The sequence below is a fragment of the Triturus cristatus genome, chromosome 1_1 (genome assembly GCF_964204655.1).
Source record: "Triturus cristatus chromosome 1_1, aTriCri1.1, whole genome shotgun sequence".
Taxonomy (NCBI): domain Eukaryota; kingdom Metazoa; phylum Chordata; class Amphibia; order Caudata; family Salamandridae; genus Triturus; species Triturus cristatus.
This window is the reverse complement of record NC_140579.1, coordinates 575,562,156-575,574,364: the sequence shown is the minus strand read 5'-3', so window position 1 is coordinate 575,574,364 and position 12,209 is coordinate 575,562,156. Positions and strand designations below refer to the sequence as shown.

Genomic DNA, 12,209 nt, shown 5'->3' with positions numbered 1-12,209 from the left:
TGCTCCACATGGCAATACATTAATAAAAAATGCAGATTACACGCTGCGCGAGGTTCCTGGACCAGAGGTGTCAGCGTGTTGCAGGGAGGCGCGGGTCTTATGAAGCCCTAAAGATGGACCACCAGAGGCTGCTATGCCCATACAGAAGGTGGGGCCATCTTGCGCTGTGCCAGGAGCTGAACAAGTTGACCTAAAAATAATGCAAGATCACAAACACAACCTGAAAAAAAACTTGTTACATGTTAAACAATTAGCCAACATGCTCTGTTTATTATATAAAACAAGGAAAGATAGCTCACAGGGTTAATGTGCCCACCGTAGTTTGTGTTATTTGAAAGTACTATGCCCCACTGTTTGTTTAGCATATTAATACGCTTTCCGTGGAGCCAGCGCCTAGGGGGCTGGCAGGGTGTAGGGTCGCTAACAGGAAGAGAATGGGCTGTAAATTGGGGCGTCCCGCAAATGTAATATTTACTGCAAGGAGCTAAATTTTCTGGTTGTAGCGGGTTTTGTTATAAGGTGTTTGCTATATTTTGTGATGCATTGCAAGCGCATATAAAAAAATAGCTCAACGGTTAACATGCCCACCACAGTCTCTGTAATGTAAAAGTACCATGCCCCAGTGTACCCTAGCTAATGACTGGCCTTGTGGCACTATGTACAAATTGATAACAACAGTCTCTGCAGGTTGAGAGGAAAACATGGCGGCCAGCGAGTAGCGGTCGCGGGAGAGCCCTTAGAACATCTGTGGTTTTTGAATATGGAAATCGAGTGAAATCGCCTCATTTTCTTCCGAATCAACAGGAATATGCGGTTCGTATTCTAAAAACACTGCCGTACCTGTATTTGGCGGTTTCTTCCGTGGCATGGTGAGGGATGTGGTGAGAGGCGGCTCGGTGCGAGCTGAATCGGTCATCCAGCAGTACGGCGACGGAGCGGGTGTGTGGCAGAGTGGCCCTGGAGCTGCGCAGGGGAAGAGGCGCGGCGGCAAGGATTCCCTTCCGGTGGGTAGGAGGTCGAGGATGCTTCAGTACCGAGGCAGCCACCGAGAACTTCTCCCAAAGGGAGCCGAGAGCGTTTTTTCATTAGATGGCAGGCAGAGACGGGTCTTCTGTGAGAGGAGTGAGAAAGGGGCGCCTGTTCAGGTGGATTACATCGGCACTGCTTCTAATAAAGGTAGGATAAAGGTGGTAAGTGGGAGTGCGCCTGCGACAGGGGCTTCGAGGTACACGCTCCGGAGCCTCGAAAAGAGGGATAACCGGCTGGTGCATGAACAGTTATACCCCGGGGAGTTTTTTGTGAAAGAAGAGAAGGGGGAGAAGGGGAAGGAGGGGGAGAAGGTAGAGAAAGACGGGGAGAGGTGTGTAAGGGTTCTGAATCCTCATACGTTACAGTTAAGAAACCGATACCCTCTGAACCCAAGACTAAGTATAACAAGCATTGGCCGCACGCGCGCCTCGCGCTTAAAGTAAAAAAAAAAAAAAAGACAAGCCCGGCGGAGCGTGGCGCGCGCGCTTGGGGGCTTGAAGTGCTCTCAAAAAGCGGAGTGCATGGCGGCACAGAGCGCGTGATTGTGCGCGTGCTAGCAATGCAATCTGCTTTTTGGGAGCACTTTTAAAAGCCCCTATAGTCTCGCTTTGCGATCGCTCACGCGATAGCAAGGCGAGACCTAAAAATGTCTTGGTCCTGGGTGATTGTGAAACACCAGAAGATATTGTACGACAATACAGAGACTATAAATATGTGGTGGCAGAACATGTAAAGGGTGGGTTATTTACCACCTTTCAAGACATGGTGAATTTCACTGTACGCAATGCTGCTCAGTATAGTGTGGTGTCTCAGCTTGTTGATGTCTGCGCAACATTTCAAGCATCTAGTGCAGATTGTGAACGAGGATTCAGCCTCATGAATACTATCAAGTGTAAATCGAGGAATAGACTAGAGCAGAAGCATTTGGATATGCTGATGAGGACAAAGGCCTACCTCCTGAATGGAAAAGTTGACCTTGATAGAGTTTATCAGCACTGGAAAAATGGCAAGGATCGCCGTGAGAAGCAACCCTGTCACCCATCTAGTGATGCCACATGACATGTCTGAACGGCCCTCTCCCACAGTCCATGTTTGCCTGGATGTCAAAGTTTTACAAACTATGACTGGCGGGATAGCCCAACGTTACTCAGTAGCTTTCACATCAAATTTTAAATATGTCATGTAATTTTGTAACTTATTGTGTGTATGTGATATTGTATAGGCTCTCGACATTTCCCCACCCAATGAACAGTGCTCCAGTTAAGAATATTTAGTAAAATCTTATGATGGTACCACCGTTGGAGTCTTGTGCTTTTCTAAACATGAAGTGTACTTGCCTGTGTAACCAATTCATATTATGGCATGTTTATCCTATTTGCAAACTGGCAGTAAGACCCTTAACGTGGCGCTGTATGTGTGAAAATGCACCCTCTTTTCACTTTAAGTAAAAGTTTGGGGTGACATTTGGCGCTGCGCATGCGGCCTGGTTCCTAGCGCACATAGCCATGGTTGTAGCGCATAGAGACCCTCCACTGCCGCACACAGAGGAGAAAAATTAGAGGGAACATTGCCCACCACAAAAGAAACTCCACACAAGGTTAAATATAAAAATAGCCTTTGTATTATTATAAGCACATTAGATAATATTCACATAATATACACTGTGCCAACTGGCACTGGGCAATATCTACAGGGGACTATTTCCAAAAGACAGGGCCAATGGACCACCGTCAGAATCATCACAAATCACCAATTGTAAATGTAGAACAACTAATAAATGTAGCACACAACCAGTAACTACTGGTAACGTTAGGCACTTAGCATGAGATCCTGCAATGCAAAACAGGGGATGTATAAATCACTTTGCGCATAAACCTCCTTAGGCATAAAACTATATTATGCCCAAAACCTCACTAGCATCACGTATTACGCAATAGGCATTACAGTAGGTATCACAATCATAAGCATTTTGGGAAATAAATGGACATAAGAAAACAGTGTGCCCCAATTGGGGGCACAACGCACTGAATCTGGCCCCAGGCCAACTGGCCTCTCACAGGGGGCTGAAATGTCCAATGTCCAGAATGTCTGGGCTGGCTGCGCATGCAGCAAAGAAAAAGGGGCGTAGGTAGGGCTACTCAATTAACCCTACGGACCATAAAAAGCAGTAAAACCAAGGTGCGCAATTGCACCACCTAAACATGGCAGCTGCCCACTACTTGCTGGGCAGCTGTAAAATCCCAAGGATGGGCACGGGCACTCCTGGGGCTCTCTACACCGTTATGCACAACGTTGCAGCTGCCCACTGTCAGGTGGGGCAGCTGGTGAAAATGGCACTGGCCTTCCCCGGGCCGTCAGAGGTGACTCCTAAAACAATGGTGCCAAACGTTGCAACTGCCCACTGTCCAGCGGGGCAGCTGTAAAACAGCACAGGCCCTGACGGTGCCAAACCGGGACTCCAGCATACAAGTTGGCCCCCAACGAAAATGTCACCAGCACCGACAATGTGCGTTGTGTGGCACCAACACTGTGGTACCTTCTGCCCCCCTCACTCAAGGGGGGCGCACCGGCAGATTTCTCAGGGTCCCTGTGGGTGGGGCAGGCACTAACAGTGTGCCTCGGCTCTCTCACCCCCGGCCCCTCCTCACCTGTTTCGGCGGTCTCCTCCTCGTCACAGGAGCACGGGGTAGGCTCCCGTCTGCTTCCTGCTTCTATTGCGGCATGCGGGGCTCTCCACTCCTCACGGGAGCCCCGCTCTGTCTCTGGCCAGAACTTCCACTTCCCCTCTTCTTGCGAACACAGGAGCGCGGGGTGGGCTCCCGTCGGCTTCCTGGCTAAGCCCCACCCGCAAGCAGGCAACGCCGACTTCTTCTTCCGGGTTGCTGCTCGTGGTGCCGGCGGCGATTTCTTTCCTCCGTCTCTGCCGGCAATTGCGGGGTGGGCTCCCGTCTCAAGCGAGGACCCTGAGGAGTAGGCTTTTAAGCATACAAATCAGGGTAGGCACCCGCCGCGAAGGCACCGATGCGGGGTTGGCTCCCGCTCGGTTTGGTTTTAAGCACAAAGGGGCGGCAAATAACGTGTTATTAAGGGACAAAAATCCAAGAAATACCTATCTCTGGTGACCCTGAAGATAGCTATAGAGTGGCTACAGCCACTCTTTAAAATAAATATATATATTCACTGAAAAAACAAGGGTTATAGGGACGTTATAGTTAGGCTCAGATTTTACTCATAAAAAACCAGCGAAATTCAGCAGTTATAATTGCTGGAGCTAGTTATAACTTATGCCCCGCCATGCACTGCTTATGACCTCACATTTTACATCATTCATGACAGGGTCAGTGACCTCACTGGCCTTGCTAACTATTGTGATATTACACTTTTATGTGTTTTTTTTATTCCAATAATCTGCCACAACACTAGCTATAAGAAACATGCTGCCACTTTAAGGCAGAGGATATAGACTTGCAAAAAATACATTTAGTCTGAAAAACATATTAACCATTAATTTACTTTTGATAGAAGAGTACAATCGCTTCCTAGCAGACAGATGCACTAAATATCAGGAACAGAAACCTTGTTTTCAGTTTTAATTATGTTTACTGTGATGTGCATTAAAATTAAAAAGGGTTTCTACTCCCGTCTATCTTCTAGAAAGCACCGGTTCCATAAAATTATGTGTTCAACAAATTTTTTTTTAAAGAGTAAACCCGTTATTGCAAGCATATGGCTATTACATTTATGTAGAGGGATGTTTTCCTTTTTCCTATTTGTGGCATATACTTGAAATAAAAAATAATGATCAACTCACCATCTTGCCAAGCCCAGAACTATTGTCTTTGCCAAAGTATGTGAGTGTATGTGGAGCGCTCCTTGAGCAAAAAAGCGTGTTAGAGCACTGAAAAGCCTTGCACACTTACTGCCTATATGCTACATTTTGAAAAGTTTTTTCTTATAATAATTGATGCCACCTATGATATCATATGTAATGTCATTTGTAGGCCCTCCTGAAAAGCTTAAAGGGAAGTAAAACTGCATTTTGACTTCGCTTTCAAATGCGTGAAATCCATAATGTCCCTGTACCTATTGTTTATATCAATGGAGTTATACTTCGAGAGACATAATCACTCCAGTGCCAAACCACCTAGGAAGACGGCTGCACGGAGATCAAACGCGAGTGCTTTTGCTGCGCGTCTGCAGGCAGAGCGGGCAGCTTCCTACATGCACCAGGCTGCTCTCTGAAGCGCACACAGCCAGAACCACCACTTCCTGAAGTTTCCTCCTGGCATCTAGGTGCCTGTACCCGCTGAGAGCAATCCTGCCAGCTTGTTTGATCTCTTGCTTCCCCACGCTTACTCATACCTCCCCGAGGGACACCACTCGTTCATTTAATCTATTCCTGAGAAGAAAGTCACTACCCACAGCTGTGTAGCAGAGAAGCTCATTTTACATTTCTGGTTTGCAATAAATATTAATGCAACTAATGCCTGGCATCCTTATGGGAAACATAGAGCTTACCCACAGGCCACACTTTAAACCCACACTGTACCAATCATGCACTGCAAGAGGGGAACCTCTTAGCAGACCACCAGGAAAGTTCTCTGAGGCCTCCATGTGTGTAGGAAGTGCTGTACAGATGCTGCAAGAAAATCCAATATGCAATTTTTAGGTAGATTTTGAACCATTCTTTCTTTATTTTATTTTGTTTCATATACGAACAAACATACAGGAGTAGGAAGGTAAAAAACTTTTTTTTAAAGTTGACATATTTAACAAAAGATCACTTTTCCTAAACAACACAAAGTTACATTTCTACACATGAGCATCAAAAAATAAAACAACGTTAATCAGCCCATTCAGCCTACTTTTTATTTTCCTTAACTTAATCCTTCAACCCAATCGTTTAACGGGCTCCATATTTTGAGACCTAAAGCTCTCCCTTTTGTGCATATAATGCTTTTTACAGATTAAAAATATGTAAAAGACAAGCTTTCCATTGCCCCAGGGATGGGGGAAGAGGGTCTATCCAGGCTGAGGCAACAAATAGGGGCCGATTCCGATCCTGGAGAAACCGGGTACGAACCGTCGGACGGAGCATTTTCTCCGTCCGACTCGTACCCGGTTGAAAAACATTACAAAAATGAAAGTACGATTCGTATGGAAACACTATTTCCGTACGAATCGTACAAAACACCGACCGACGAAAATATACATACAAATGTGATCCGGGAAAGCGCCGACGTGATGTCGGGACGCATTCAGGCTGCGTTTCACGAACCAGGAAGTACGATCCGTACCGACGTCACCTCGCACGTATTATATTTTCCGGCTGCCAAAAACTGCCGGGAAATCAGGACGACGTGCACAAGGAGCACCTGTACGCGACGGACAGCCATGGACCCGAACCTACGTGTCATCCCAGCCCTCATAGCAGTCCACCTGCTCTACAGGAACCGACGCAGACGCCGCAGAAGGTCAGAAAAACACCCAGGGGCAAAGGGGGGGGGGGCAGGGGCAGGACACATAACCCCCACCCAAGTCACAAATCTTACATGCCCTGGACATACCTGACCTTCAGGGCCTGGTCACTTCGAGGGGGTGGGGGCGTGTCCAGCAACGCATGCATCCGCCACAACGGAAGTGGATGTTGACGCGAACCGGCAACACAACAATTCTGGTACGTACCGTACCCACGCCTTAAGAGCGTGGGTACGGGTTGTACCACGCCCACCCCTACGTCACCCCAACAATGGCGGTACGGCCCGTACCCACGTTCTAAAGGCCTGGGTACGGGCCGTACCAGCACTGTTCGGGTGATGTAGGGGTACGCGTGGTATGACCCGTACCCACGCTCTTAAGGGCTGGGTACGGTGCGTACCCCTACGGCACCCCATTGGGGGTCCGCACCGTACCCAGGCCTTAAGAGCGTGGGTACGGGCCGTACCGCCATTGTTGGAGTGACGTAGGGGTACGCGTGGTACGACCCATACCCACGCTCAGAAGGCCTGGGTACGATGGGGACCCCTACGGCACCCCAACAATGGGGGTATGCACCGTACCCACGTTCCAAAGGAATGGGTACGGGCCGTACCCAGGCCTGCAGAGCGTGGGTACGGGTATGTACGGAGCGGACCCCCACCCGTGTATGTATGGTGCGTACCCACACCCCACCAGTGTATGTTCGAAGCATACCCCCACCCGTGTATGTCCCGAGCGTACATGGCCAGACATAGGAGGGGTGGGTGCAGAGTCCTCCCAGCAGTGCCCAGACACAGGAGGGGTGGGTGCCTATCACTCCCAGCAGTGCCCAGACATAGGAGGGGTGGGTGCAGAGTCCCCCAGCAGTGCCCAGACACAGGAGGGGTGGGTGCAGAGTCCCCCCAGCAGTGCCCAGACATAGGAGGGGTGGGTGCCTATCACTCCCAGCAGTGCCCAGACATAGGAGGGGTGGGTGCCTATCACTCCCAGCAGTGCCCAGACACAGGAGGGGTGGGTGCAGAGTCCTCCCAGCAGTGCCCAGACACAGGAGGGGTGGGTGCCGATCACTCCCAGCAGTGCCCAGACATAGGAGGGGTGGGTGCAGAGTCCTCCCAGCAGTGCCCAGACATAGGAGGGGTGGGTGGAAAGTCCTCCCAGCAGTGCCCAGACATAGGAGGGGTGGGTGCAGAGTCCTCCCAGCAGTGCCCAGACACAGGAGGGGTGGGTGCCTATCACTCCCAGCAGTGCCCAGACATAGGAGGGGTGGGTGCAGAGTCCCCCCAGCAGTGCCCAGACACAGGAGGGGTGGGTGCAGAGTCCCCCCAGCAGTGCCCAGACATAGGAGGGATGGGTGCCTATCACTCCCAGCAGTGCCCAGACATAGGAGGGGTGGGTGCCTATCACTCCCAGCAGTGCCCAGACATAGGAGGGGTGGGTGCAGAGTCCTCCCAGCAGTGCCCAGACACAGGAGGGGTGGGTGCCTATCACTCTCAGCAGTGCCTAGACATAGGAGGGGTGGGTGCAGAGTCCTCCCAGCAGTGCCCAGACATAGGAGGGGTGGGTGCAGAGTCCTCCCAGCAGTGCCCAGACATAGGAGGGGTGGGTGCAGAGTCCTCCCAGCAGTGCCCAGACACAGGAGGGGTGGGTGCCTATCACTCCCAGCATTGCCCAGACATAGGAGGGGTGGGTGCAGAGTCCCCCCAGCAGTGCCCAGACACAGGAGGGGTGGGTGTAGAGTCCCCCCAGCAGTGCCCAGACATAGGAGGGGTGGGTGCAGAGTCCCCCCAGCAGTGCCCAGACACAGGAGGGGTGGGTGCAGAGTCCCCCCAGCAGTGCCCAGACATAGGAGGGGTGGGTGCCTATCACTCCCAGCAGTGCCCAGACATAGGAGGGGTGGGTGCCTATCACTCCCAGCAGTGCCCAGACATAGGAGGGGTGGGTGCCTATCACTCCCAGCAGTGCCCAGACATAGGAGGGGTGGGTGCAGAGTCCTCCCAGCAGTGCCCAGACATAGGAGGGGTGGGTGCAGAGTCCTCCCAGCAGTGCCCAGACACAGGAGGGGTGGGTGCCTATCACTCCCAGCAGTGCCCAGACACAGGAGGGGTGGGTGCAGAGTCCCCCCAGCAGTGCCCAGACACAGGAGGGGTGGGTGCAGAGTCCCCCCAGCAGTGCCCATGGAAAGAAAAGGGTGCAGTACCCACAGATACAATGCCCACAATTGTCAGTAAGGTGCTCAAAGACCCTGCAGAACACGTAACACATGTGTGCGAGGCTGGGAGTACACACATGTAGTGTGTAAAAGGGAACATGTCCACATGAAGTCATGTCAATATACTCCATACACAAGTACAGTGACCACCAAGGATGCCACTAATGATGCAGGTGGAGACATTGCCCAGCATGCATGGGCAAAGTTGAAAGGATCCGTCACACACCAAGGAAATGTAGACACAGCTCAGCACAACATTTAGGAAACACCCTGCAGGGAAGATGTCAGGGTCCACAGAGGAAGGAACACACCTTGGGGCAATGTCACCATGCAGTAAGAGCTTACATGAACAAAGATATTTCGCAAATACCTTGTGATGGCACACAGATACCAGGGTCCACCCCATGAGCAGCACACTACTACATTTCTCAGACACCAAACACATTATCACCACCCCAAATCATGGAGCAGCACCACCAACAGCAATACCAGAAAAGCAGTAGTGTTCAAAGGAAAAAAAACATTGCTTTATTCAGCATGAAAAAAAATTGGTTGATAAAAGTTCAAAATGTACAAGACCCATAGGGCAGTCCAGAGTCCAATTCCTAGTGGGGGACACATAGGGGTGCGTGTCCCCTAGCTTGCCTGCACAGTTCATACCTCCTTTGCTTCCACAGGGGGGGGCATCATGTGGGGGGGAAGGACCAGGCACCGCAGGGACAGGAGGGGCAAGGGTAGGTGTTGTGGGTGCAGGGACGGAGGACTCCACCACAGGGGGTGGGCCAGCGCCAAAGGTGGTGGTGAGAATGGCGCTGCACACGGTTGCAAGGTCCCCCAGCGTCTTCCCCGCACCCGAAGGAACCACAGGCCCCAAGGAGGGGGGGGTCGGAGGGATGGGTCGCAGCGCTACTGGGGGAGGGTGTGGACAGGGGGGGGGACTCAACTACCCTGACCGGGGACTCCTTTGACCGCTTGCGGGGTGGTGACACACTGGGGCTCAGGGACAGAGCGGCCATGAAGGAATCTTTGTTTGAAACTTGGCCAGGAGAGCTGTGGGGAGTGGATTTGGAGGGAGTGGGTTGTGAGGAATGTGGACTCCCACTGTGGCTGCGTGTCTTCCGTTTTCCCCCTGACCCAGTGGGTGTGCCTACTTCACCCTGTGTGTGCGTGACAGGAGGTGTGCGCTTGGCCTTCCCTGGTGGTGTGGTGCCTGTGTCTGGTGGGGTGCGTGCATGGGTACGTCTGGGTGTGCTTGGGACAGGTACAGGAGTGGGAAGTGTGGATGGTGCAGGGGTAGGGGGGGACGCAGCGCTGCAGGAGACCCACTGCTGCAGTCAGTGTCGAGTCTATGGACCTCAGCAACTGGCGTTGGTCAGACTGCGCAGCTGAGATGCCCTCCATGTATGCCTCCATCTGGGTGCGCACTCGGGTGTGGCCATGGAGGACATTAAGCATCGCAGTCTGACCAACCTCCAACTGGCGCAGGATGTCCACAGACTCGGCATTCACAGCAGCAGTGGAGACAGGGGCAGGGGGTGCGGTGCCTGGCAAGAAGGAGACACGTGGTGACCTAGCACGGCGGGAAGGGACCCGAGCAAGTGGGAGGCCGGTGATGGGAATGGAGGGGGCGGGTAGAGATGGAGTGCTGCTTTCAGCTGTGGGAGCAGCCTCCGCCCCCTCTGGGAGCTCAGCCTCGGACCCGTCAGCGTCATAGTCGGTGGTGGGACTGGACAGGTCCTCCGCCTCACTCCCCTCGGCCTCCGTGCCACTCGATGCGCCAGACAAGACAGCACTGCTGGCACTGGTGCTCGCTCCCTCCTCACGGTCCGTGCCAGTGTCTCCCTCGGAGTCCCCCGACGATGCTGTGGGCAAGGTGAAGAGACAGGAAATAATCAGACACCTGTATACGTATGTCACATGAGTCAAATCTACATAGGTCACAGTGCATAGCCTGAAAAGCAACATGAGTAACATCTACAATACAAGGTACATATGTAGGCCCTGCAACACACAGTTGGTTGACCGGCCATGCCACTGAGAAACAATGGAGAGCATGACACAACAGCAAAGAACTTGAAATCAAATTGGACAGAGGAGCCAGGCTCTGGGGACAATCATGCACAGCATCTGCACCACACAGCGTTGCCAAAAAAGGGATGAGCAGGAATCATGTCTATTAACTTTTTGCACATGCTGCAAAGCTAATACATTAAACCATGCCCAACATGACTGGGTCACTGCACCTTGAGTGTATGTGCAGACAAACATCACACACAGGCCAGACCTAGCAAGGAGACTTCATATTTTGATATGTAGGCCTTGCCCGCACAAACCACCCCCTACCTGAGACAATGTGATTGAGACAGAGGAAGTACTTACACCTCTTACTCTGGGATGAAAACACATGGCCTGCACTAAATCCTGATTGTACACAAACTACCCCTGGTGCGCCTGTCCACATATATCATTGACAATCAACCATCATCAGATTGTCGTACCAAGACACACAGGCATTGCCCACTGTGAGTATGCACAAGCAAAATTGGGTCACACTGTACAGTGGACACATGTAGCAAAGTGTACGTAAATACAGATGAGGCCAGGGTACAATGCCACAGAGCCCAACCTATGCTGAAGACACAGAGAATGTCCACATTGTTGGATGACACACATGATACCTAGGAAAAGGTGCCCCAGGGCACGGTAGTGGCCACACTCCTCCATGGTCCTGGATGGATATGACTGCAACTGAAGCAACCGTCCCTGCACTATGCATTACTCCCACTCATGCTCATCATGTCAGAGGGCACAACATTGGACATGCATGCTGTAAGGCAGTACACTTTTAAGACACAGTCCTATGTCGGGACTCACCATCAGTGCCAACTGACATGGACCCCACAATGACTGAACTGGCCAGGGCACAGGCAAGGTCCCAAAACCTGTTACACACCACCCCCACACATGATGCTGCAAGCATTGGGCACTTGGATTAACTGCCAGCCTAGATAACCTTGTGCAAGAGTGACTACACACAGACCAGGGAACACATGGCAAGGAGGGGAAGGGAGGAAGAACAGCACCGGTTTACTTTGGGGAACAGGTTATGCACTGCACATTTAAACCCTGGCAGTGTATCCATGCAACTGCGCACTTCCAAAAGCTGGTGACACACAACAAACACACATGTACCTACCCCCTTCCTGCTGCTGCTTCTCTGCCAGGTGCCTATCCAAGTCGGGGAAGACCACCGCCAGCACACGCTTATGGATGTGGGTCAGACGCCGGCGCCCACGGTTCTTGTGGCTCTCAGGTGAGTCCCCCAGCTTGACCCGTGCGATCCTCCTCGTCCAGCACCGGATATCCTGCCAGCGTTTCCTCACCTGGGCTAGGCGCCGCTTCCGACCCTCCGTCTTCCTCACGGCACTGACGGCTTGCTTCCATATCTCCCCCTTGGCATGGACGCCTACCTGTGAGGATGCCAAAGTGAGAA

General features: G+C 51.9%; 2 protein-coding genes across 3 annotated transcripts in view; both read left to right on the top strand.

Moving 5' to 3' along the window:
• Positions 1 to 12,209, top strand: part of LGR6 (leucine rich repeat containing G protein-coupled receptor 6) — a 1,163,733-nt gene that overhangs the window by 285,380 nt on the left and 866,144 nt on the right. The window lies entirely within an intron of this gene.
• Positions 1 to 12,209, top strand: part of LOC146870661 (zinc finger protein 862-like) — a 29,517-nt gene that overhangs the window by 2,699 nt on the left and 14,609 nt on the right. Inside the window, exon 2 of the mRNA XM_085599711.1 lies at positions 1,668 to 1,758. Within this exon, the coding sequence (XP_085455837.1) occupies positions 1,668 to 1,758 (91 nt within the window). The remainder of the gene's footprint in view (positions 1 to 1,667; positions 1,759 to 12,209) is intronic.